General features: G+C 34.1%; 1 protein-coding gene across 2 annotated transcripts in view; it reads left to right on the top strand.

Moving 5' to 3' along the window:
* The window catches only part of TMTC2 (transmembrane O-mannosyltransferase targeting cadherins 2), a 378,826-nt gene that overhangs the window by 221,409 nt on the left and 133,951 nt on the right, over nt 1-23,466 (top strand). For both annotated transcript variants that reach the window (XM_012749530.3, XM_012749528.3), the window contains 3 exons: nt 13,250-13,335; nt 13,778-13,962; nt 15,078-15,156. In XM_012749530.3, coding sequence (XP_012604984.1) covers nt 13,250-13,335; nt 13,778-13,962; nt 15,078-15,156 — 350 coding nt within the window. The remainder of the gene's footprint in view (nt 1-13,249; nt 13,336-13,777; nt 13,963-15,077; nt 15,157-23,466) is intronic.

The raw sequence follows: 23,466 nt of genomic DNA, 5'->3' as shown, positions 1-23,466 counted from the left end.
GGTGTTCATCAAATGCTTTCAAATAGAATCAAACAACTAATTTCACACACATTCCTCTTATAGCAATGGAAGCTACACATTGTAGCATGTGTGTCTAGTCCGCAGTTGCCTGCTGGACTAATTTTTAAGCTTTGTCCTCCCCACCCTACCCCAAAGCAAAATGGGGAAAATCAGAATCTTTTTAGAAATTGGAGCCTGCCTGGCATGAGAAAGAAGTTTGAGTCATTCCCATGATCATTTGAACTATAGGTTTTCTATTACAAATGTAGTTGCAAAATGGTACTGTGTGGAAATATTCATTCAAGATTAACTGTGTAGAGTGACTTAAACTATTTTCCATGTTGGAAAAATGGTAAAAAGCATTTTTCTGAAATCTCATTTAAAAACCTTTAATTTTATAGTCATTTTCATCCGGAACACTGTAGGTAAATTTGAGGCCATATATTAGAAAGCCCCTAATAGGTTTATGAAGAAGTTCATAATCACATCCTGTTTTAATGCCTTTGTTTGGTTTAACTTTAAAACTGATTGAAAGTTGCTTAAATGGCCAGAAGCTATCTACTGTTGTTCCTAAAATTATGCTCACATGGAAAGTGTAGGCTGACTTGCAGCAGAATTTCAAGTAAATTAATTTCACTTTTCTCAGAAGGAGGTTTTGCATTATGAAAAAAAAGTGCCTTTTTTCTCTGCTCCTGAAGAAAATAGAACAGATGTAAATTTATTTGTGTAGTCCCAATCAGTCCTCTGCAGATTTCCAATTACTGTGAGTTAAGAATTATTTCCTAGACACACCAGGAAATATAGTAATATTGTCTCCTACTTAATTTACTTTCTCTAACCTAACTATGATTTTGCCTATGTGATGGAAAAGTAGCTTAAGTAAAATTGAAGTTTGAGGACATATGGATATTCAGATGATAATGAATTCTAAAAGTTAATATATCACCTACTTATTTTTTTACTTTATATATTATGTATACCAAATAATATTTCTCTGGTTAAAAATCTCATATCACTCACTTCTTTAATTCTTTGCTTCAACTTCCCCTCTGTGAATGAGGCCTCAAGGCTGACCTTAATTTAAATTAGCAACCCCTCCACCACTCTCATGTTCCCCTTTACTTTACTACTATTTTTTAACTTTGCATTTATTACCTTCTAGTGAACTATATAAGTTAACATGTATAACAAATGATATTCAAGTAAATATAAGTTTATAGTTTATTTTGTGTATTGCTAAAATGAAGCTTCATGAAAGCATTGTTTTTGTATCTTTTGCAAGCAACTAGAATAATGCTTAGCACACAGTACATTTTCAATAAATACTTGTTCACTGCCTATTGATTTAGATACATAACATTTTTGTTAAATTCTTCATATGTGAAGGATGTACCATAACATACTTTAGAATCTTTCCTTCCCTCCTCTTCTCTCCCATTTCCCTCTGCAGAATCAGAGATCATCTAAGGACACCCTTTTTGCATAACATCTCCATTGCTTTTAAGCATAGAGCCCCCACATTTCACTTTGGTCCTAGGGATCCTTATGGTTAGACATTAGCTAAGGGTGTTTCATGGCACAGGGCTTGGATGAAAGTGATCCCATCTTGCTGTTCTGATGATAAATAAGAAGGACACTGTGAGGAAATGTCCACCAATAATCTAGAGAGAAAGTGCAACAAATCCTCCCTGGTTATTATAGCCACATCTCATCAGCAGACTCAGAAAATGAAAGACACTTTTTTAGACAGGAATTCCAGGCAAAGGGAATAATACAAGATGTCCAGAAGTCTAAAAGGAGCCCTATAATACCATTTATATTCTAAGAACAGCCTTAAAAAAATAAGTTCTCGTGTGTGTCCCCTGTACATTTGCCTGTTTGAAATAAAAATCTTTAGAAAATTTCTAACTCTTCAAAGACTAGATTTAGCAATAGACATAAACCTGAATGTACTGAGTCTCCTGAAACTTGGGATTGGAGAAAAGAGTGCAGCTTTGATCAAAGTCAACAACTGATGTCTTGGAAAGACAAACAAGTTGGCTAATTCTTAAAAAAAAGGAAGTCAAGGGAAATAAGGGAAGTACCCTTATAGAACATAGGGTGGAGTGAATAAAAAAGAAAAGAGAATGAAAGCAAGTACTGCTGAAAGTATTCACCAATTTTTTCTGCATTTGGTACCATAATCCCCAATCTTGCATCATTTTATCTACATCTCTCAGTGCTTTTTCTCCATTCCCCAGTCTTGTCAACCAACTTGCCACCTGCTCCCACCACTAGAACCTGTAAGTGATGACAGTGGCCATGAATTCATCCTTGTTCTCTTTGACCTTTGAGTTGGGTGAAAGGACCTTCCTTCCCTGCATCAAAATTAAACCAACAAATGCAGCTTTAGAAAGATCATTATAAATGGCATTTTTCTTCTGTTCTCTGGTCCTTTAGGATAGGCTTGCAAGTAAATTGTTTCTGGGTTGTTAAACCTATTCTAAGCAAAAATCATAGCCTTAAACTTGCAGTTTTGGAACTCATCTTTCTTATTGTTAAGTTAGAAACTGCTTGTATGACCTAACACCTATTCCTGCTAGTCTGTAAGATACATGATACCTTTTCCCCTTTCATAATTTATTGCTTTAACAGCAGACTTTCGTTAGACCACTGCTGTTAAGGGACAAAGAAAACACCCACTTTGTTGAACATTTATGTTTAAAGTGAGTACATTGCACTAAATCACTGTGAGCCCGTGGGGACATCTCCAACCAAAATTATAACCATATCTGTGATGGAATCAGGCCCTGAAGCTTTTTGTTTGTAATTTTTTTGTATGTTGATTCCTGTGAAATTCACAAATGTTAGGGTTTTTTTCCCTGTGCCTGAACAAACTAGTTTAAGTTAGGTTTTCTCACTATGGATTTCCACAGTGTATCATATTATACTGTGTCATAGTATCCTTGAATCAGCTTTGTTACTGTGTTTTAAATAATTTATCTTTTCTGCTAGTCATTATACCTCCATAATGGTACTTTCAAAATGTATTTTGAATGTATGAATAAACAAACCAATCTAATTATACTGAGTTTTACTGAGCAGGCCAGGGTTTGGCCTGTGCCTGTATCCCAGATTAGAGATTCCTCTGCAGCAATGGCACGCCATCCAACTGAAAAGTGTTTCTCCTCCAAGACATCAGTCACGTAATGAGGAGACATCCCTGTTGGACAGCCCCTGTAAATAGCAAAGAATAAGCAGCAAATCATTATATAGATTGAAAGTCAAATCATTGGTGGTTAATGCCTTTAGTTTGTGTTAGATGTTTTCCAGTTCTTAATTTTGTTTGTTTCAAATCATGAAATTCTCTTAGAGGATGAAGGAAATACTAAAAAGAGATTTGACTGTGATTCCAGAAAAAATACAGAGGCTTACAAGAATAGTATTTGTTTTCATGGGGAAGGGGATGAGGAAGAAGGAAAATTTTCCTTTTCTGAAAATGAAATTCTCTGGCACCTTTGGTACCTTGGAGGCAGCTTAGTGAAATACTTTAGTGCATGGGCTTTGGCCTTAAGCAGACTTGGCTTCGAATCGTCCATTTATTGGTCCTGTGACTGACTTTAGGCAAATTGCTTAATCCTTCATTTCTCATCTGCAAAATTGGGCTATGTTAGTATTATTATGGAAGGATTAAATAAAGTGATGCCTAGAAACTTGATAGAATTATATAATAATAAAAACTAAAGAGTTTGTTAGCTGTTAATTTTATTCTATTTCTAAATGTTCTCTGGCTCTGCCTTTATGGGGATCTGCCTACACTCATTGGCAAACATTTCCATGAAGAAGAAAGAGTCCAGGGCAGAAGAGTAACTCAAGAAAACCCATTTAAAAGTGTACTGGTTATGATGCATTTCTTGGTAGAATGCAAGTTGTCATTGGAGGCTGCAGTTTATTCGCATGATGTAAATACAAGATGTTTACATGTTGGGTAGGGTGTGTATAAATAAGGAAAGAGAAGAGACATTTGTTGGCAGAGATAATGAAGCACTGGGTATATGAGCCAGACAGAGAGGGGGCAATTATTCATGCTTAAGCTGAGAACAGGTAAACATTCCCAGTGGGGAGCTATGGAAAAACAGTGTGATTTGAAGCCTGGTGGCTCTGAATCTGAATCTCATCTTGAGTCTTGCCAGCTGCTTTATTGTGGACAAGTATTTAACTTCTCTCCCACCATTTTTGTATCTCTCAATTAAAAAGTGTAATAATAACTTCTATTGCTAAGTGTAAAGATGGGAAGAAAGAATATCAAAAACTATCAAAAAGCCACCACGTATTCGTTCTTCCTACTGAGTATTGTTTGTAACTAGGAAAATGTGTTCACACGTATTATTTTGATATGTAAAGGAAAACATAGGGTTAATTATGTATTTAGAAGACAGGTATCAGGTAAATTATACATATAGTAATAGACAGTGTAATTTTGTGAATCTTAGATGTAGCAATAATTAGCTATATGGATTTAAGTTGCTTAACCATTCTGATCTTTGAACTCAGTTTAAACTGGGATGATACTGTTATGGATTCATTGTGAGAATTACATAAAATAATAAAGCATCACGGTCAGAAACAGTCACAGTAGAAATGGACTAACATGGGATAGAAAGTCTTATTTAGCTATCACAGTCCAAGGTCTACCTCAGGAGGAGCACATTTGTAGTGAATACACTCCCTTTAATTGAGACTTTACAGATTTTTAAAGACGTGATACTATAGGGAGGATATGTTTCTTTCTTTAGATGCTAAGGAAATAATGATATAAAAATTATTTTTAAAAACTTCTACTTGTTTTTCTCCTGATATTGATAAGGTTTCTGGTTATGCATTTGAAATATAAAGGCCATTTTGATCACATGACTGCTGCTTCATAGCTGGCAAGTTACAATAAAAAAATGTATCTTTATGAAAAAGGATGGCATTATTGTACTTTATTCAGTTGTCAAAGGCTAAGCAAAATTCAATTTACGACGAATAAATAGGTCTATGTCAATAAAAAGATACCAGAGAGAGGAGGCTTAACTGTATTTTCTGAAACCTGTTTGGCAGTTATATGACACTTAGAAGTGACACACTCTGAAACAGATTTCAGCTTTAGGGAGCTGCGTAATAGAATCATGTGCCCTCATCTGTCTAGTTTATGTGACATGGTGGTTTGTCTCTCCATCTCCTTTTTTTCTATTCTTCTTCATGCAATGAAAGTACAAAGCAGGGAAACAACCATTATTACCCTTCCCACTGGAATTTAACCTTTTCAGTAAGAAGCCATCTTTTAATTTTTTCTCAGTATACATGCTATGTAAAAATCATATATAATAACTTGGTAGTTAAATAACTATCCAGTTAATTATGCTTTTGTAACAGATATATTAAGTATTATTATAATAAGTTGAAGTTATCTGTTTTAAATAAAAAGTTAATCATTTACATTCTCTATTCCTACTTTTCTGTTCAAAGCAGTCTTTGTAAAAATGTCATTTTTACCATTATTTACAATAGCTTAATTAGCGAAAAGAAAGGGAGAGAAATAGAGTATATGATTTGAAGGGGGAAAAATGAGTAAGGAGAATTGTTTTCTTGGTCCTCAACTATAAAGTCTATTATAGTAGGATAACCCAAAAGCCACAGAAGTGCTATGTGAGAACAGAAAATATAGCTTTGTCCCTGGTATCTCCCTTGGAGCTCAAATTCAATCACTTACATCTCACTGAATTATTTTTCTGAGACGAAAATTCTACCTATTTCTAGTCTAGTGAGTTTCCTTCTTTCTTGTATTTGGGTATTCAGAGAATTAATTGACATGCTTTGAAAAAGACAAAACTACTACTAATGTCATTACTCTTTTGGGCAAAGGGTGATAGTTCTGACCACTCAGATGTCTAGGAGCTTAACTTAAGAGTTTCAATTTCATGCACTGCACTCATTACACTCTTAAATTGTATAATTTTAATTAAATGTTTTAATTCCAGTTTTTATACTTGGCAGTTGCCTCATCTGGTTATCACTGAAAACCAGACAACTCATACTTTGTATTCATTCAAATATAATGAAATGATGTTTTCCTTAAAATTCTCTGTGAGAGCTGTATTTGATGTTACATGCTTTATAGCTTTATATAGCTTTTAAAAAACCATAAGTAGTGCATATGGCATTGTGTTTGTTGAGAAGTTTGGTTGGTAAGTGATAAGAAATCCAAAATAACAGTTTCTAAAACTAGTTACAGTTTTATTATTTGTCTTACAAAAAGGAAGTCCAGAGGTGTATAGTCCCTGGGTGGTTGAACAGTTTCAGAAGTGGCTTAGTTTCCTGGGCATATTTTAGTTTCCTGTCTACCACCCTCAGCACAGGAGTTCTACCTTATAGCCAGCAGGAAAAACAAGGAGTACAGGAGGACAAACTCCCTTCCCTTTAAGGACATTTCCCAGAGCAGAGCAGAAAACTTGTGTTTTCATTCATTGCACAGATTTTAGTCACATGACTAAACCATACTGTGTGATTGATCACTGATCTTTTTATGTTTTCAGTGTCTGACAAAGTGGCTAGTAGTATATAGGAGGTACTTAATATCTAAACTCTTGGGCCACTCTAAACTTTGGAATTACTGAAATTAATTCAAGTATTAGTAACTTATTTATAGTATCTGAATTTACAAAGGATTTTGAGTTTGCTCCCATTTATTGGTAGTGTAATCACTTTGAGTCATATCTGTTTTATCAAGCAAGATTTGGGGGCATTTGTATTTATGTCTGCACCATGCTATTAAATTATCCTGTCCATTTGATGATAGAAATTAAAGATTTATTGTTTCAACTGTCCTATCATAAACATTGCCTAAAACTAAGCATAAATCTTGAAAAGACAGGAAATGCATCTGTAATCCTATTTCTTAGTTAGATTATGTGAACTCTGATTATTAGAGTCATTAGCAAATTTGATGAGGAAATTTGCATTAACACAAAATTCAAATATGACTCTGACCAGAGTTAATTTCAGTTTGCAAATTTCAAATGCCTAAATACCTTAGGAAAAATGTCTAAAATTGATACTTTATCGCTGAGGAAACCAAAAATCTTCATTTCAAAGTTTGTATATGTGCTAAAGGATAATGAAATAAAATTCAGAAAAAATGTTTAAGATGAAAATGATATTTTTCTTGATAACTGGGCATTAGGGATTATAAAATGTTTTGTGACACATTGACTGTAAATATTATCTGACTTATTTTGACTGCTAAGTATTTTTTGCCCAGGAAATAGCAAGACTATTCATTACTGAACCCCATTCTCAATCTTAATTTTAAATTGTCTTAGCTTTTCAGTTTCCCAAAAGCTTCCTACATAGATTATATCATTTCATATCCACAAAGCTTGTCATTATTGCTATTATTAGGTTAAAAATGCTATGTTCTATATCTTTGTGTTTTCATACGCATGGCTTGATCAGTTTGGAACGCTATTTTCTGCATTCTTGATCTGGTCATTTGTTTCTTGTCTTCTCTAGGAAATTTACATGACCTGTTATCTTGGGTGGGTGTTCCTTTGTGGGTTCCCAAAATGCTTTATACTTTATCATGGTACTTGAAACACAGTGTTGTGATTATTTGCTTGTCTGTCTTCGCCATGAGACAATTCATTCAAAAATTATTTATTCATTGTTTGATAATCTCCTTGTCAATGTTTATAGTAGAGCCGCAAATAACCTTTCTATCCTTTATTATCTCCCTAGTCTCAAAGGTGCATGGCTCTCTGTAAGCAAGATCCCAGTTCCCAGTTCCCCTGTGTTTTATATGTATGTCACCTTTGTTGGTTTAATACATACTCTTGAAAAGTATACTTTTTGTCTCCTGATGTGCTTTATTCATAATAACACTTGGATGCCTCAGATTTCAACCATTTTAAAAACCTTTGTTAGAGCCAGAGGCGGGAGGCCACTTTATTTAACAATTTGGATGTTTTAACAGTTCCATCTTGATAGCACAAAAGAGGCACTGACAGTTTGCTCAGAAGTATTGACAGAAGTGGGGAAGGGCATGCTTTTTCTTTTTAATTTTTAGAAAATTATTTTCTTCTTCTTTGTGAAAGCAGTCAGTAGAAATGATAGGTTCGATTTTTATTTAAAAAACAATTTAATTCATTTAATTTGCTTTCCTATAATCTGTCTTCTTTGTATAGTTCATGTGCATGATTGGAAAGGGACATAAAGACCTTTCATGAAGAAATGTGCTACAGTTAGTTGATATGAAATTCTAATAGTGGTTTTTTCAACTTCACTGTTGACATTTTGGGCTGGGTTAGTCTTTGCTGTGAAAGGCTGTTCTGTGCCTGGTAAGATGTTTAACAACATCTCTGGCCTCAACCCACTAGATGCCAGTTACATCCTCCCAGTTGTAACAATCATGAATGTCTCCAAACATTACCAAATATCCCCTGAAGGGAAGAGTCACCCCTTGTTGAGGACCACAGTGCTAAATAAATGTTCCCCTTCTGTCTCTGTCAGTGTTTAGAATCCGCTAGGGTCCTGTATGCCTGTTTACATTTAATGTGTCCAGCTCTGTCCAATCCACTGTTACTTGGGTTTGACTGGTTTTCATTAATCAAGTGTCTAGATTATTATGGTTTTTAAAAATGGTATTTTAGACAAAGGGTGGTTGGGGGGACTGTGGATAAGGTAGAACTTTCACAGGGAAAAGAAATTCTGCACATGCAATGGTAAATCTTAAAATGTGTAATCAAAATCAGAAAAAAGCTAAAAGAATTTAAGGGAGAACAATTTTTTAATTGTTTTTTCTTGACATAAAATGATTTTCTAGAATTTAGATGTTAGAATGAGTGGTAGTAGCTTTTATGACCAGATGGATTTTCTTTCTTTGATGAGAACAACTATTCTTTCTCTTTTTCTAATTTATATTCTTCATCACTGGCTGCTTAATTTCGGTGACTGTTGCTCTGAAAGATAAATCATGAAAGGAGAAATCTGAGAAGTAAAATATTCTTTATAAAATGCTATAATATATTCACTTACACAGAGATATATAAAATTGACCCTACCATTTATAAATTAGAGATCAGTGACATTGTTTTCAATTTCTTCATATTCATACCTGGGGCCAGATTTCTTAATTCTAAGGCAACTTCATGTAATATGGATAAAATTATTTCTAATTAGATTCTAGTTTTATGGTATATTAAAATGTGTTCTTATTTTTAATATGCATAGAAGAAACCAGAAATTTTTAACATGATTAACATGTAAACAAACTATGTTGTCATTTTTAAAACATCATGGGAAAGCCTTTTGTATGAGTGATCTACTAAAAGTACAGGTCTTCATTTATAGTATAACTTCCAGGCTTGAATTTTGATATACTTCTTACTGATTGATCTTTGGCATGTTACCTTTTTCTTGGCCAAGGTTCATCACCTGAAAAATGGAGCACATAATAACCTATCTCAATAGGATTATTACTGAGTAATAAATTAATATATGTAAAGTGCTACACACACATTGTAAGTGCTAAGTAAGTTTAGCTGCTGTTGTTATTAATATTATTGTTGTAACTATTGCAATGTGAAGGATTTCTATCATTTATCTTCAGTAAGAAAAAAAACTATGTTTTATAGATGTGGAAAATAGCAGTAACAGAAGCCTGGTCATAATGGTGCTAGAATTGACCCAAATTCATCCTAATTTGCAAAATGTCACTTGATTCCTTTTAGAGTATCAGTGTAAGTTAATGTAATGCAAAATCTGGAGAGTCTTAGAGCAAAAAGAAACATAACCTAGTACATATGTACCCAGAATTGAATTATTTTATCTCTTTCCTCTTTTCTTTCTGAAAGAGCATGGGATTTAGTTTCAGAGAAACTGTTTCAATTCCGGCTTTGCCTCTTATTAACCACAGAAACTAGAGTTAGTTGATGAATTCTCTAAACTTCTTTTTCTTCCTGAGTAACATGCAGCTGATGATAAAACTTTTTACTGCTGAGTATTTTCAAGCTTCTGCCAATGTCATCTGGACTCTGTGGACCTTTCTTTGTCTATTCCTGGGCTGGGCAGTGTTGGTCCTCTGTCCTCTAGCATTGTAATTTTCCACACTGTTTGTTTTCTTATTTGTCTCCCCCAGTAGATTGTGTATCCATAGGCAAATGCATCTGTCTTGTTCACATGTGCAGCGTCCATACTAGGGCATAGTTAATGCTCAATTAAATTCTGAGCCCATGAGAAATCAGTCACAATAGCCATCTAACTTGGACTCACTCCATTGCTAACGTTATTCAGATGATGCAGTGGATGATATTCTAATTCAGAGAGGTGCATTAGATATAATCCTGGCAACTTGCCTGCCGCATGGCTCCATGTAACTGGGACCCTGCAAAAAAATAAGGCAGGCAGGACAGGCTTGTCTAGGGATGGTTATTATGCTATTCATTATTTTTTCCTCTTTGTATATTTTGTGAATTGGAAAATGATAGGAATATAGTATATCAGCATTAGGGATCCCATGAGGCTAAGTACATCAATTTTCAAGGTTTATGAGTTTTAGGCACATTGTTAAAGATTCGTGCTCATCTCCTTCATGTTCATTCCATCTAGCCTAATAGCATAGTTGCCCTTTAGAAATGTAATTATGTGGAGACTAATTAGTGGACTATTGCATTTATTCAGATGACAGAAAAGATAAAAGAGCTCTGACACAGCCATGAAGATAAACCTTGAGGGGCAGAATAAAGAGCTTTAGAAAATAAGAATTGGTGGGCTTTGGAGACTTTACAAAACATGGAATTATGGGGATATGTAAAGAATTAAGAGTGATAAATCAGGTTTCTGATTTTACCAAACTGGAGCGAATGATGATATTGATTCTGAAAGAGATGTTTTTCTTCTATTTCCTTTCTTTCATTTATTTTTAGGTGAGAGAGATTGTTTTCAATTTTTGGATGTGTTGATTTTGAAATTTCAGTAAACTTCAGATGTGGTTTAGTCAGCTATTGAAAGCAAATCTGGATGTCAGGAGAAAGATCATTACTTCAGAATTGAGAGCAGTCAGCATATACATGAGCCACATTTATGTATGATGTCAGGCAGAAACTGTATTTATGAAGAGAAGCTACACAGACAAAATCCTTTGAAACACCAGCTCCTTTTAAAGGAGTGTATGAATGAAGAGGCACTTTCATTTTCATTCTACATAGGATAATCTCAAGAATGGAAGATACCTGAGAGAATGGTCTCCCAGGAGCCAAGGAAACAAAGTTTCAGGAAGGAAGGTGAATTCAGTAAGCTCAAGTGCAATACTTGAGTGGGCTGTTCACATAAATGAACTATTTTGGAGTTTGATAACTAGTAGAAATTTGATAGGACATTTCAGAGGAATTCTGGGAATAGAGCCTAACCTGTATTAAGGGTTAAATGGGATCTGAGACTTTGGCCATATGCCCCATAGACCATTCTTAAAGGAAATCTGAGTTTGAATGGAAAAAATAATAGTAAGCAGTAGTTAGAGGTGGATATAGGAATGGGTAAAGATTGTAGGAGTATTCTCCTCCCCTAAATTTAAGAAGCCCATGAACATTTTTTCTAGTCTTAAGGGAAAGGAAACTGGAAAAAGAGTTTGAAGATACTGGAAAAATGGAGGCCAATTGTGGAATTTTAATTTCTAAAGAAGCTGGAAAAAATAAAATTAAATATCTGGATGTTATTTTTCCTCATGCCCTTAGCTTTGTATCAAAGGAGAAGCACTTCTTTATCTGAATTTGAAAGGAAAGCAAGTAAGACAATTAAGCTTGTAGCTAAGTTTCAGAAATTAGATAACATATGTGAGTTTAGTTAACTAGAAAGCATATTAATAAAATTATTTAAAAGAATATTTTTTTAAAAAAATGTGGCCTTTCTTTTGATACACTTTTAAATACAACTCACCATTTTTACAAATGCTTGACTTCTGCAGGAAGCTTTGTTTTATTTTCTTATTCCCAGCAACTGAAAAGTACACTCCGCAGCACAGTCTATCAATTTCATGATCAAATTAATTGTCGCTCAGAAATTTTTAATAGAAATTAAATGTACGTTTTTATATATATGAAAATGAAATGTGTTTGGGAATTCTTCTAATGACTTCTTAGCAAACATTAAAAATAATGTTAATATACACTAATGACACAAATAAGCACTCTTTAAAGATTTTCTCAAGATGCTCATTAAATAATCTGAGTAGTTAAATACTCCACAAAATAAGCTTTTATCTGTGGCCTTCTCTTTTCTCTGACCTCTATTTTACCGGCCTTTGAAAGGCCTCAGAAGCTGCCAAGTTAAATCTGCAATTTGAGGTGATAACAGCAGTACTCAGGCTTAATAGATGTGCGGGATGTCTGTAAGATACTTACTGATTGCAAGAGAATGGGAATAGGCCAAAAAGTCCTCTAAGAGCTTTTCGAACTTGGTTCTATTCCCTGACACCTTATTTTCATAGACATGATTGTAATTGATTTTCATTTAGGTCATGAGGGTGGGGTCTGGAATGGCTGCAATATTGCATGCGGCTACTACCTAAGGAGCCTCCTAGGAAGACCCATGGAGTCTTGGAGTCTGCAGAGAAAAGTGTTTTTCAGATCAGTGAGCTGAAATTTGCACAGTGTTCTGAAATTCAAGCTTATTTGGCTAACTCCAGATATCAAGGAAATAACGATATGGATAGCTTCAGTCTTTTTCTTTATTCCTTTATGGTATCTGATTAAATTCTGACTCTATTTTTGCTGTTGACCCAGACGACCTTTGGCCTTTGGCACAATCATAGACCATATTTCCCAAGCAACACAGCTAGTGAGAGAGACATCTCATGTTTCCATATATCACTGCCTTACAGAAGTTTTCTTTCCGAAGTGATGAGAAAATATGCGTGCTCTGAGAAGAAATGCAGGTGGTTAGTAATTCTAGTGGGAGAGAAAAGACAGCTAGGAAAGGGGAAAGTTCAGTGGTGGTAAAAGGCTTTTTGAAAATACTACTTAATCCTTTCTAATGCAGCATAAATGCAACTGATACCGATCCAGTATTTTCTCTCCTGAGGAATCATTTCCTTCTATTTAGAATTTATTTTTATAACAGGTTAGCATTTTATTGCACTGTTAACCATTTTTATTTTTGGAATATAAAATAAAAATTTGTGGTTTTCTAGGTAGTAATACAGTCCTGTCTCTAAATTTCTGTTTTCTTCATGCAGAGGGTTACTTCTACAGGAGAACAGCAGGTTTGCAGAAGCACTACATTATTATAAATTGGCCATTGGGAGCAGGCCTACCCTGGCTTGTAAGTAATATTTGAAATTGTTTTAATGCCTCTTTTCGTTCTTGAAAATTATCTCTGTGATTTTCAGCATCACAGAGAAAACACTCATTGCTTCTTTTTCTGAATATTTGCTACTCAAATTAGGAACTTCTAGCACTTGTATCTCTTTCGATTCATATTTTGATGTCCTTGATCATTTAAAAAACATTATGGTAGCTGTAACTTTTACTAAACCAGATTGTAAACTCAAAATTATTGGAATTCCTTGAGGGCAGACACTATTTTATATGTTTTGTAGTGATACCATAGTTCATACTACCATTATTGATCCTATATGAATTTGTTTTTTTAAAATGAGAAATAATTCATAGACTAAACCGAAACAAAAATAACTTTATTTTATCCACAGTGTATATCACCTTCTCATACTTCTCCCAATTCTGTTTACATTTTCCCCCCTCAGCTGCATATTTAAACACCGGTATTATTCTAATGAACCAAGGAAAGACAGAAGAAGCCAGACGTACATTCTTAAAGTGTTCTGAGATCCCCGATGAAAACCTGAAAGATCCTCACGCACACAAGAGCTCTGTTACCAGCTGTCTGTACAATCTGGGAAAACTCTATCATGAGCAGGGACACTATGAGGTCAGGCCAATACCTGTACTCCTTTTCCTTCCCCCTTGTTCTCATCCAGTCTCAATGTTGTCTAACCCACAACCTTGCAGGGCCAACTGTCTTTTAAAAAACTTATATATGTACACATTAAACTGCTGTCCTTTGGAAACTAACATGTTGACATTAAAAGAGTTTTGTGATCAAATCTGTTTGGAAAAAACGTTTTCTATATAAAAATTAAATTTCTTTCCTGTGAGTTTCTCAGAGCAATTATGTCAATATGTATTGGGACTATTCAAGAAAGGGAGAGAACATGTAATCTTTCTCAAATTTATTTGCCCCCCTTTTCTTTGATTTAATGATCCAAGATGCAGTTTCCAGAATTGTTACCTTATACCCAGTGTGTGATATTATAAAAAAATATATTGTTTGTACTCTGAATATTAAGATAGAGATTTGATGTTAATTCTACTTATTTATCTTCATTTTCTCATATATTATAATGAAATAAAATTTAATTTAATTTTTTAATTGAGGGGAAGGGAAAAAGGATGTAAGAGGATGTTGTACAGTAAGTTAAGAGGTGACCCAGCCTTGTCCTGTCTTCCTCTTGTAGGAAGCATGCTTGCGTGTGCTCCTAATTTTATCGCCCCTCTCCTTCTCCCCTCCTAACTCACATACTCTTACACAATACATTAAGACTGAAGTGGAAGGATGGAGATACAACTTTTAAAGTAATTGCATTTAATAACTTCAATGAGTCTCTGTAGTCAGAAGGTTTGTTAGTGGATATTTTATTTAGATCCCACCAGGTTTCCTGACTTAAAGTAATTATGAGTAACTTCCAAATACAATTTTCTTAAGTTTTTAATTGACTGATCTGTGTGAACTGGAAAATTTATATTAAAAGAGCATTGCTAACATTTAACTTCTTGTTGAACTAGGGCATTTTTCACTGACGGGGCTGAGTACTTGCATTTGTGAAATTGAGATAGCATGCTATCAAAGGACAGCTCAATTATTTTCCTCTAGTGATCCATTTAGAAATAGCACTGTTATTTGGAAGAATGTTATTATCTTATTTTCAGTGAATATCCCTGAACTTTGGTGATGATTCATCTTTTTTATTATTTCTTATAAATTAGGAAGCCCTTAGTGTATACAAAGAAGCAATTCAGAAAATGCCAAGGCAGTTTGCCCCACAGAGCTTGTACAACATGATGGGTAAGTAAAACGTTAATACTTTAAATTGATATTTCAGAGACTTCTGGAATAATTAAAACATGCTTGTGTTCAATGAGGTGCTAATGAATCATATTAATCCTCACAAAGAAACCTTATTTCACGATTGGGTGTCATATTCAAATTCTAACAGAGCACACTTGTTCTGATATGGACAAATATATGTATTAAAATACTGATTCCCAATGTGTTGGTCAGATCCCAGAATTGTTGCAAGGGACTCTCAGGACTCTCTGGATATTGAGTACGAGCTAGATTCTATAGAGATTGCAAAAGTGATATCTTGTACATATGTGTAAAATTTTCAGGTATATTTAGAGATGTATAAAGTGCACATTCGTTTTAATGAGATTATCAAATTCATGATAATTTTGATCATGCTATTAATCCGAAGATTCTGAAAAGTAAACATGCTGTGATGTAGAAATTCATGAACTTTGATGCTTATAAAAGATAACTGAGCCAACTCATATGGTTTTGATAGATCAGGCCTTGTAGCTTAATAGGTCTTTTCAGAGTAATATTTTAGAATAAAAAGGAAACTGTGCAGATTGTAAATGTGCTACTACAATTATTCTTCTATGTTGAATGATTAGCTTAATTCTCTTATTAGAAAGTATATGGATCTAAGGCATGGATTTTTCTACATAAGAAGTCCAAGAACCGGAATTTCTAACATCTCCCTGTTACTGGTGGTTGATGCCTGCCTGCCTTGTAGTAAATTGTTACGGCAGCTGTTTGATGGTGGACACAACTGAAAACCACAAATTTATCATGTGACTTTAGGGAAGAAAAAAATCTCTAAAGTTTAAAATGCCCTGCTGATTGATCAATGTTGCTGTTTCAAGATAAGAGAAGAAAAGGGGTTGCTTTTTCCTCAGATATTTTTCTCCAAAGCACCAATTGCATGCTCAGATTTTACCTTTTCATTAAACCTGGTTAAATTTAATATTTCTAGGACTCTCTCATGCATATAAAATAAATGAGATTAGACTATATGATCTCCAGGATTATTTTCCACTTCTAAATTTCATGATTTGAGGAACTTGATAGTAGCTGCATGGCTTGAGCACACACACAAAAATCCCAAACCCTCCCAAATTAGAAAATATACACCTGGAAAAAACACACACATTCTTTATTTTCCAAGTGACAGAGAATTAAGAAATAGTTTAGAGCCAGGCACAGTGGCTCACACCTCTAATCCTAGCACTCTGGGAGGCCGAGGCGGGAGGATTGCTCGAGGTCAGGAGTTTGAAACCAGCCTGAGCAAGAGCGAGACCGCCGTCTCTACTATAAATAGAAAGAAATTAGCCAAACAACTAAAAATAGAAAAAAAAATTAGCCGGGGCACGGTGGCACGTGCCCTGTAGTCCCAGCTACTCGAGAGGCTGAGCAGAAGGGTCGCTTGAGCCTAGGAGTTTGAGGTTGCTTTGAGCTAGGCTGACGCCACGGCACTCTAGCCCGGGCAACACAGTGAGACTCTGTTTCAAAAAAAAAAAAAAAAAGAAAGAAAGAAATAGTTTAGAGATAGAATGGGCACAGGTGAGTAGGTCAGTAAACAGAAAGAAAAAAATCTATATTAGGAAGAGGTCAAAATATTCATTCTATGTCTCTGGAAATACTACCTCCAGTAGAGTGATTTAATGCTCATATTAAAAAAGACTCTGGAGTATTTTTTAGTTTTTTCTTTGTATAGTTACTAAAACGTAAAATCTAGGTTGATTAAATGTACTTTTGCTCTTTAAGTTTTGTAAATTAAAACAATGCCTTTTACTGTCCAGCATTTTGCTATCAACCTGTCTATACCAAGGAAATATGCATGTCCATGAAGCATGTGCCTAGAGTGTGTAGATTTATAAGTTAAATTAGCTTTTCTATTTTAGTGCTGGATGTTTTCCACATCAAAATAAATGCTGAAAGGATTGCTTTCTCTAGCTTTGTCTCAAGAGGCACAGCGATTTTAGTTTATGATTTTATTCTTAACTCTAGTGCTGGTGCTTGTGAAAGCCGTATTCCCAGTTTTCCTCAGCTATCAAACGAGACATCTTTCTTTAAATTAGAATAGGGCTCTGAGATCCTTGGCAACAGACTGCATGTGGTAACTATTTTTAACGGGAAGTGGTGGTATTCACTTGTAGTTAGTGATTTCAGAAAATTCATTCAATTATTTTATGTTAATAAATTTGAAAATTCAGCTGGTACCTCGATCTGTCTCTCACATGATTACACAGATGCTGAGCATACACAGGCAGCGAAAGATAAATGTGTCCCTGGGGGTCGTTGCTTAGTCCTTTGTCTTATTTTCCATGATAGGAGATGGTCACTTTGCCCAGACTCTGAAAAGCATCCTCCTAACAATTTTTGAAGGAAAGACCCTACTATAATTTAAAATACCAGATTTCTTTTATAATTATGGTGGCTGCTTTCTGCTTAATTCTGTGTGAAGGTCCATTAGCTGATCAGGTTTTATAGTTTCACTTGTTTAGGAAACTATAATTTTCTCAGAGTGAGTTCACCTCCTAATCAAATGGGTTAAATCCCCCAAGTGTTTGCTTTAACTCCTAATACATTTTGATTAGCCTCCATTTGACAAGGAAAAAAATGGCCCAGGAGATAAGCTGCCCTGTCAGTTCATCAGTTTCATTAGCCTGTCAGCATGTGCTGATTATCCTATCAAGTTTATCAACAGTCTTGAATGTGTTTTCTCATTCACACATTTACATATTATTAGTGCCCTTTGGGGATCAGTGATGGATTATAATGTCTGGATAGATTTTGCCTGTAAGTACTCATTTTTCTCATGTCTCATTTATTTACTCCTTCACAACCACTACCCCCATGCACTTGTATGTGTATGCAACATACAAACATATTTTTTCCATTCAATTTTTTTTCTTTTCTTTAGAGGTTAGGAGAAATTAAGGAGTATGTGTGGATAAATACAATTATATTTCAATGTTGTTATTGATTTAATAACTAAATTCACCACAATTGCTTTTTTAAAAAAGCATTCTAGTCCTTTCCATTTTCTGTCCCTTTGAACATTTTACAAAAAAACCATTACATGACAATATGCTTTGTATCAATCAACTTATTCTGAACATCAAATGAATGTTTTTTCCCATTTGTGTATTAATAGTAAATAACAAGTTTGATTAATTTAATTTTCTACTTAAATTTCCCATATTTTAAAACTATTCATTTTATTGTAATAGTTCATAAGTAAATTTTACAAATATTTAAAAATATATTCTCATTAATCTCTTAATTCATAGGACCAACATATTTGAATAACAATAATTGAGAAGTATCTTTCCATTCAGAATGACATGAATGATAAACAGATACTAAATATTATTTTATAAACAAAAATTAAACTTTCCCCTAGGTTCTTATAATTAGAAAGGTGTGCAAATACATAAAATATTAAAGGACCGGTCACAAAATAAGTATTAAAATCGCTTCTAGCCAGTTTTGACTTTAATTCTGTCGGCTTCAGTTTCCTCCAGAGAGGACAGTTTGGATTAAATGGAGATACTGTATAGTGTAGTCCCTGAAGTCACACAGCCTAGGTTCAAGTTACAGCTTTGACACTTACTAGCTCTGAGAATCCTTGAGAAAATTACTTAACAGAAGCCTCAGTTTCCCTATCCATAAGATTTTTATAATAGCAGCATCAGTTTGAGGACTGATTAAAATAATGAAGGTAACGCACATTGGCCCAAATGCCTAAACTGACAAGTGTTTTATCACATGATCTTCTATAATCATCATAATTTTTGTGGGCTTTTAAATTCCAAAAGTTGATATATTGTCTGTCAGTTCTTTTTGTGTTTAGCACTGCAAATGTGATTACACTAAGGATAAGACTTTCGTCACAGTAATGGCCTTGTAGTCACCAAAGTTCTATTGGGATTCTATTTAGTTCTTTTTGGAATTGCTGTATTTTCTTTCCAAGGTCATTTCTCCTTTTTTCTCAACAAGTACAGTCCAAATTCTTCTTTAACTGTTAGCTATATTAACCAAAAGTGAAACAGCATATTCTGTTAATGCCAATTAACTTGGTTTCATTAGAGTGTGCCCACCAAATTAAAATGGTCATATTTAGGTTAGAGACTCCTTCCTTCTTTCTATCATGGTGTATTTTTCTTTTAGACTTAGTAAAAATTATTCTTTATTCTAACTCTCAGAAGTATAATAAACCCCTCTGAATTTCTCCTTTTTCCCTCAAATTACAGATGTATTTTAGAATTATAGAATGTTAGATATGAAAAATTCCTATCTTGGAAACCCATATAACATCTTTTATTTTACAAGATAGAAAATTAACACGTAAAGACTTAAATTGATCTGTTCAGGATTATACAGTTTGTATTAGAGCCAAGAATGTAGTTTCCTGACATAAATTCAAGTGCTTTTTCTACTTACTCCTTCTGTGTTAACAATACTAGTGTGTTCTTTACTATATCAAAATAGCTTCTCTTTACACATTTAATAATCAGAAAAAAATAAAACATATAAAAACCTCTTCAGTTTAACTATACAAAATAATACACCTAAAAATTGTGGTTTCATACATATGTATTAAGTATACAGGATATTTTAATTTTTTTTTAAATGCAGGATAAGTTTTGAACACCCTCAGTTTTTCTCCTCTTTCTCTGTGAATGTTTATTTCTCTTATTATCTCTATATAAGCATTACTTTTGAATAATCCTAAGGGATTATAGGAAACTAAATTAAGCTGTAACTTCCAATTATTTTTATCAGTTTGAGCTCTTCCGATCCCAGAGGTCATTTTAAGGCTATTTACTATTTAAAATAAAATTACTTGGCTTTCTCAGTGCAAAGTAATTGTTGGGTTTAATTATATAAGTGATTTAGGCCATATCATCTTGGTAATATATCTTAAGAACCAAGGGGCATAATGTGTTACATGGATTAAAAGAGGACTTAGGCTACTTAACTTGTCATTGCAGTCTATAATCACTGTTCCGAATAACCTCTGTGTGCAAAAAAATAAGAAAATTGTTTTTTGAAGCCACATGTGCTGAGTGAAGAGTACAGAGGTGATGGTCATATGAAATATATATATAATGAATATGGATCCTGCTCTCATAGAACTTTTTGGGAGATTTCATAGCTGGTCCAGAGCTCTTGAGTTCCTCTCCTTAATAAGTACCTATAAATAAAATGGAAAATTATTACTCTAATCTTGAAAGTATTTTGTCTATAATCATGTGGGCAGTACTATGTTGACTAGACCAAACAAAATAAATAATAAGAACTTAAACTTTTTAATTCTAATGTGATACTACTATCAAAGTTTGTACATATATTCATATTTTTCTGTTCTGTAAAACTGTGTTTATGGTGGGTAACATACATTTATCTTAGGAAGAGATTACATTCTTTTTCAGAGGGGAATTGCACAGTCATGACCCATTGTTTTTTATTGCCCTATTTGCTTTTATTATTAGCATACTGTTTTGATTGTCTTCTGATAATTCCTTGTTCATTTTTATAGCCCTTTTACTTTTAACTCCCAGCTCAATATTAGAAAATATGTTTTCCTATATTAGCCTTTAGCTAACAAGTCTTTTACTTACATAGATTCAAAATTTTGACAAAGGTTTTCTCCAATAAGCGAGGAAAATTTTGATCTGATTTTTAGCTCTTTAAAATAGCTGTTTATGAGATTTTTCCTCCCATTTTTATTAGACTATTCACAGAGAATGAGAAAAACAATGAATGAGAAACAAAATTTATTAAAGCAATTTTGGGTGTAAAAAACTTGTGCAAACTTAGAGTTGTATTTTTGAGAAGAAACTTGTGGAGCGAGAAAGTTAAGTGTCATAAATAGCCACCAGTAATCTTTAGATCTTTTACTATTATTTGGGTGAGAAGAACTGACCAACAAGGTTCCAAATGCAGCTTTTGAAAACAAAATGCAGAAATCCTCACTTGTGTAAATTTGAACTCTACTTGAAATATGTAATATTGTGCTGAGTTCTGTTGGTTGAATGAGTATAAAAGAAGTCTCTTTATCAGTCTTCCATATGGGTTGTGTTTTAGTTGATTCATTTATTTTTGTTGGATTTATCTGTGTGTGTGTGTGTGTGTGTGTGTGTGTGTGTGTGTGTGTGTGTGTTTACCTCACCTTATTTCAGAGCATATTTAGAGTGGAGATATTCAGAGTAAACTTTTAATGTGATAGCTTACATGCTTAACGTTTTTTCTATAATTTGTTGTTCGGTGAATTTAACATGCCAACTGTGAAAGAGATGGTTTTTAAATGTGAGATTTGAACTTTCACATCTTTCAAGTGTGGAAGCATTAACACTCCCATAGTGTTAAGCTTTTTATACCACCTGCTTCCTCTATTTTGAGTTCTGGTGATTTTCCTTTGATTGCTTCCAATGGCACTCTAGAAAATCAATGAGTCAGTACTGCAAATATGAGTATGACCATATAAATGGATTAGTCATTAAACTGTGTAACTCTAAAAAGAATATTAACTTCTAATTTTTAAGACAAGTCTCTTCGTTTCACTTTCATTTTCCCATCACCAGAAAAGACAAAACCAGGCGAACAATGCCAGGTATACGAGAGATTTTAGAAGTACGCTTGGTAAGATATGTAGCCAACAAGATAAGGAATTTGTGAACTTTTGGCTGTGTATCAAAAAAGAATGAATAAATAAAATTTAGGAGCAAAACCCCATAAATTTTTCTCCTAAAAGTTCATTTCTCATTATAAAACCACAGTGGTGTATTTTTATTCTTTAACCTTTCACGCTTGATATCTCTACATTATGTACTATGGTTACAGACATTAATTTGGGAGGCATTAGTCTATACACTACAAAGGCCAGTATCCAGTTCAGCTGCATTAAATAAGTAATATATTTTGTTTAGAGTTTCAATTAAACCCAAGACCAGAAGATATATGGTCCCTGTGGGGAGTTTGGACACTTTAATGCCAATGGTAGAGTTGCCTAAGGATCACGTGTAGGTCTAAATGCCTCTTGCTTTCCTGGAAATATGATATGAGACAGTTGATCATATTTCAGTGCTATTGAAACCACACGAGCCCACCTGTTACATTAATTCATACTTTTGCCAGTTTCAGGGTAAAGAAAAGATTTAAGTCTAAAAACTTTATATTTAAATTGAATTATAATGAAATGAATAAACTCAAATTAATACCCAGTTAAAGCCTCTGTATTCTCTGATTAACATATAGTTTCATTGTGTTCTGCTTAAAAAATCTGTTTCCTGAGGCTTCAATAGAAATGAATGAGAAAAAGCATATATTTTAATCTTTCATTGGGCAATAGCCATAGAGTTAATCTTTACTCAGTAGTAAATACAGGATGGAGAGTACTCAGAAAATTGAGGTGATGGTATATTATACCTAGGAATTTCATTCACTAGATTTCAAAACCTGACATTCTAACTGATGCCAACTTTGATGTCAATTAAATGAAACGAACACAGTCATGTGGAAGAAGAAAATTTTATGTGGAGGATACAGTCTTGAAAATCAATGTCAAAGAAATGAGACATTATTGTTATACATGTTTAGCACAAGCAACTGAAGGGACACAAAGATGTGATGTTTTTCTCATCCATCATGAGAGTCACAACCAATATTCCTATAACAAGAGAGATTAACAGGAGAAAGCATAACACATTTAGTAGGAGTTCTGCATAACAGTAGGAGCCTACAGAAATGAAGGCCCAAACACCCAGGAAAAAACTATTTTGCTAAAGTTTGATGAGGAATGAAAGCTTTGCAGAAATGCAATTGGACAAAAGGATATGATCTAATGGTAATAGACTGGGTGGGGAAACCCAGCAAGGTGGCCTCTCTGTTCAGATTCTTCCTGGCCTCTGTGTGACCCATTCATTCCTTCCCTCAGGATATAGGGGAGGACTCCATGATGAAGGTCTTCAAGGGAGAAGTGGAGAAAGTGACCTTTCTAGATTTTGTATCTTGCTGTGGAGGAGGGTAGTTCTGGTTTCTGTTATTAGACTTAGGGAAGAAAACAGCAACCTGATTACAAAAGAGGTTACTTACCATCTGACAACGGACTTCAACAATGACAACTTGTACTAGGATGAAGGGATTGGAAATAAAATGAAATATTATCCAAGTCTTAAATGGAGGGGGGTTATGAAAAGGTTCAATATGTAATTCTTTACAGAGTCCGGTAGCATTGAACTTAAGGGGACACCCTTGAAGCCTGAAAGGGTAGTTGTAAAACAAACACAAGAAATGCAGGAA

The sequence above is a fragment of the Microcebus murinus genome, chromosome 10 (assembly GCF_040939455.1).
Source record: "Microcebus murinus isolate Inina chromosome 10, M.murinus_Inina_mat1.0, whole genome shotgun sequence".
In the NCBI taxonomy this organism is placed as follows: Eukaryota; Metazoa; Chordata; class Mammalia; order Primates; family Cheirogaleidae; genus Microcebus; species Microcebus murinus.
This window is presented reverse-complemented; position numbering and strand designations above follow the sequence as displayed.